Source organism: Rutidosis leptorrhynchoides, chromosome 5 (assembly GCF_046630445.1).
Source record: "Rutidosis leptorrhynchoides isolate AG116_Rl617_1_P2 chromosome 5, CSIRO_AGI_Rlap_v1, whole genome shotgun sequence".
Taxonomy (NCBI): Eukaryota; Viridiplantae; Streptophyta; class Magnoliopsida; order Asterales; family Asteraceae; genus Rutidosis; species Rutidosis leptorrhynchoides.
The window spans coordinates 42195812-42200377 of record NC_092337.1 but is presented as its reverse complement, the minus strand read 5'-3'; the positions used below and the strand labels follow the sequence as shown (position 1 = coordinate 42200377).

Below are 4566 nucleotides of genomic sequence, written 5' to 3'. Positions count from 1 at the left end.
TGGAAGTCAGAAAGGAGACCGGAAAAGATGAACGGGCCAAGGAAATCACCGGAGGAGACGGAACGTGGTTGTAATTATTAGACAGAAAGCAGTAAAACCGAACCACCGGCGAGATGCCGGTGGTCGGAGAGGGGTATGATACCGGACTTACAAACCGGCGAACAAGGATTAAGAAAAGTAAGAATTATATGGAGAACAAAAGGTTGATCGGAGTAAGCTGTAAGTGAACGGAAAAAAAAGAATTGAAGAGGAAGGCACACAGCTCTAGGGAGCGTATGAGAGAGAATGTAGGGATTGAAGGTATAATAATTGATAACTTGCTTTTGCTAGCTACTTATATGAGATGACTTATAAATGAAATGCTTCTCTAATAAATTGAGCATGCTTACGACTTGTAATGTTTTATCATACGTTCCTGTCAACTGCTTGACATGTCACTGGGTACTATGCAGGTTTGGTAATTGATTAGACGACAATGTTCTGCCCCGATGTTCATCATCATAAATGTAAACGACCCTGGGTGCTCTAGGCACGATTCGGGCTATACTTACCATCTTCAAAATAGTTATACTTGCTAGAAAATTTGTCTGAAAGGACAATCATCGTACAACTTGCAACTACAGAAACGGAATGCAACAAATAATACATTCCCACTTTACTATGTTACAAATTTGCCAAAAACATAAATAAGATCAGCAGCAGCAACAACAACAACAAAAAAAAAAAAAAAAAACAAAAAAAAAAATTAGAGCAGAAACGCATACTTATTCAACGTCAAAATCACATGGATTCATAGAACAATGCAAACAACCACAACAATTAAAATTACGATTTTATTTTCATTTTTTAGCCTGCTCTTTTTCAAGCATGGCTCTGACCCTCATTGGCAGCCCATACAACTTTATGAACCCGGCAGCATCAGCTTGATCATATATCTGCCCACTTTCAAACGACGATATATCCTCCCTGTATAAACTATACGGGCTCTTTCGGCTAGCAACAATCACCGAACCTTTGTACAACTTCAACATCACTGAACCCGTAGTTGTTTTGGTGATGTTCTCCATGAACGCGTCCATGGACTCACGAAGCGGGTCAAACCATCTGCCCGCATAAACTAACTCAGCATACTTGAGGGCCATAGTGTCTTTGAATTGGATGGCTTCTCGGTCAAATGTGAGAGACTCGAGCTCACGGCAAGCGGCGGCTAAGATGGTCCCACCAGGTGTCTCGTAGACCCCACGGCTTTTCATTCCAACTAGACGGTTTTCGACCATGTCGATTCGGCCGATCCCGTGACGACCGCCAATTTCGTTCAGTTTGGATAGAAGAGTTGCAGGTGAAAGTTCTTTTCCATTAATGGAAACAGGGATTCCAGAAACTATACCTATTTCAAGGTACCTAATTTGATGAATATTTCATCAAAAAAAAAGAGAGAGAGAATTACTATTATTTTTGAATATTAAAGATGTGTTGATACATTTAAAATGTCATTAACAAACAAAAAAATATTTAAAAAGTAAACTAAACTGTAGATTTTTGAAGAATATCTGAAATCTGGATATGTTATTAATTATGTTTCAAATTAAATTAATAATTAATTGTTTATTATACGTATTAACAGCTAAGATGAAATTGCCCATGTTATTTACAGTTAAAAAAAAGAATTTGATATATGTTGCAACGTTTAATAAAAGCTTTTGAATCATAATTACATTCGCAACAAAGCTAAGAGGAAAGATGATGTGACAAAAGGAAAAAAAGAAAAAAAAGCATACAAAGATGCGAGTAGCACTTACTCTGGTTTATTTGGTGCGTCTTCTGGGTCAACGGACATCATGTACATATCCTTCTTGGGCTCATTTGCAGGGTCTTCCAATATATCTCCCTTCAATTACACACCAATAAAAAATAAACAAAACCACTTTGCTTTCCACAAATAAGCAATTGTGACAATTTCGACCCATTTAATAATAAAACAAAAAACGATTTAGGTTACGTTTTTCCTCCAAGAAGTCAAATGGGAAAACATAGATAATAAAGAGCTCGTGTGAAACAGGTATCAAACTTGTCCACGGTATATTGTTAATGTATACAACCAACTATATTTTTTTATTCAAAAAATCATATGATCATTGTAATACATTATTATTAGAAATATTTAACACAAACTATTATATAAATGGTATTTGAAAAACTGAAATAGCAGTGATTCTGCGTACCAAAAGCTACATTTTAAGCTCATTATCCAACCAGACAGACCCGCCCACTTAGCCACACCTTTAAAAGGCTGGAAATCTATATTAGCAAAAAATAACATACCTCATGACTGAGGTGCCATAAGTTCCTGTCTCTGCTATAAATGGATTTCTTTGTGACAGGGACAGGCACGTTGTGTTTCTTGGCGTATTCAATAGCATCTTCCCTCCCTGTTATATCCCATTCCCTCCATGGAGCCACCACTTGAAGATCAGGATTAAGAGAAAAGAACGTGAGCTCAAAACGTACCTGTACTTTGAAAACAAAACACACAAAAAGTCCAAACATTTAATCACATCTCTACTGTATAAATCTAGCATAAATATATGACATTGAAAAAAATAATAATAATAAAAGAAGATGAATTTTAAAGCATGCCTGATCATTTCCCTTTCCTGTGCATCCATGGGCAACAGCATCTGCTCCAACTTCTTTTGCCACATCCACCATTGCCTATTACCATGGCATAACAGGTGGTTAGTACGATAAGTGGTAAAATGGGCGGGTTTAGTACAGTCCAACCTGACAGCACTTTCTTTTCACCTAAAAATAATAATTTATAAATGAACTTCACCTTTGCGATAACTGGTCTGGCCATTGAGGTTCCCAATAAGTATTTTCTCTCGTATACTGCCCCGGCTCGCAAACAAGGATATACATAATCCTTCACAAATTCTTCGGTCAAATCTTTCACAACCAATTGGCACGCACCACTTGCCTTAGCCTTTGCTTCCAGACCCTCCAATTCAGAGATACCCTAAAAACAGACAAAGTGAAAAATTAGTTACAGGAACCAATCCCGTAAATGAGCCCCATAACAAATATGATAGAAATTTTGACCAAATTTACTGGTTATTTTAGAATGTAAAGAACTTACTTGACCGACATCAGCAGTAAAGCAGACAACTTCACAGCCATAATTCTCCCTACAATATTTTAAGTTAAGTTAGTACCATTGAAAATAGTAAAAGGATGAGTAATATTCACATTTACATTTAAAGTAATAACTAACTGATTAAGATGATGAGTAAGGTTATATACCTTAGCCAAGGAACAATAACCGAGGTATCCAAGCCACCACTATACGCTAGAACAACTTTGTTCAATTTTCCACGAAGACCCTTTTCTGTAGTAGCAATCGACGAATCAATTTCCTTATCACTGGCCATGACTGCTTGGACACCTGTTCATCAGCACATTACATATATCAGTCACCAAAATATTAGTATATACTCTTCCTTTGATTAATTAATCTGCATGTAATATAACCAACTTTATACCTTTAAATACAAACAAAATCCCTACTTTTTCCCTTATAGATTCCAATTATCAACAAAAGCAGAGAAAAGTAAATTCGGTAGTCGAAAAAAAATGAGAAATTGTTTTATCTAATGTCTAAGGCATATTCTGAAAAACCTACATAATAATTAATAATTTATAATCACAATTTACAATAAAACAATAAAGTGGTAATAAGAAGAAGAAAAAATCAGATAAATATGAGCTAGTCAGCCTAAAACAAATGTTTTTCAGTTCACTCACTTTGAGCACATGGTACTTAACATCAGATTGCATCCTAAATTGTTGAATTAAAGTAATTAAATGAATAAAGAAATAAAATAAAAAAATTATACCTTTACTTTTGCATCGTTGAGAAAGATTTTTGGTAAGGCTCAGATGATGAACAAATGCAACTCCATGAAAGTCAGCTGCTTTAGCTTCTAATTCTATCATAACATCAAACAATAACAATTATTACAAGGCGTAAAATTTACACATATTTGTTTCAAAATACGTGTACACAGATAAATTACCTAGATTTGGGGATGGAATTAGGGGTTTTGTTGAAGATGTTGTGACATGCATTTGAGCCATTTGAGTGTCAATGGCGGCTGCCAAATTTCTGTTTTTCTCCTTCAAACGCACTCTGAGAGGTTATCGTACAGTTGGCGTTGAAGGTGATGACTAATTTAGGGTTTTTAAGACAAATAGGGTTTTAAATATATTTAACAAGATAAACAAGATAAAAGTGGTATTTACGTCAAATGATTAGGCAAAATGCAAATTGCTAGTATAAATACTCTCTAGTGAAATGAACGAAATGACCCGTGGAACCACGGGTTTGTTTAAACGAAACAGTTTAATGGTATATTTTAGGTATTAAATGAATTTAAACGCTAAAGTCATTTAGTTTAATGACCCGGCTGATTCCGACTAAGAAACTTCTCGTTATTTTTACAAACACATTGATGTACTTAACTTGGTCGGAATAAATGAACTACATTTATTCTCTCACCATCATTTTCC

The 4566-nt window shown here is 35.3% G+C and overlaps 1 protein-coding gene across 1 annotated transcript; it reads right to left on the bottom strand.

Moving 5' to 3' along the window:
- Positions 1-741: 741 nt before the first annotated feature.
- On the bottom strand, positions 742-4235 carry LOC139847422 (argininosuccinate synthase, chloroplastic-like). Its single transcript, XM_071837092.1, has 9 exons — positions 4074-4235; positions 3894-3986; positions 3301-3442; positions 3137-3185; positions 2834-3016; positions 2638-2712; positions 2323-2508; positions 1800-1888; positions 742-1401 (listed from the first exon to the last, which is right to left on the bottom strand). Exons 1-9 carry the CDS (start codon positions 4132-4134, stop codon positions 840-842), a joined length of 1440 nt encoding a protein of 479 aa, XP_071693193.1. The 5' UTR covers positions 4135-4235; the 3' UTR covers positions 742-839.
- Between the last annotated feature and the right edge of the window lie 331 nt (positions 4236-4566).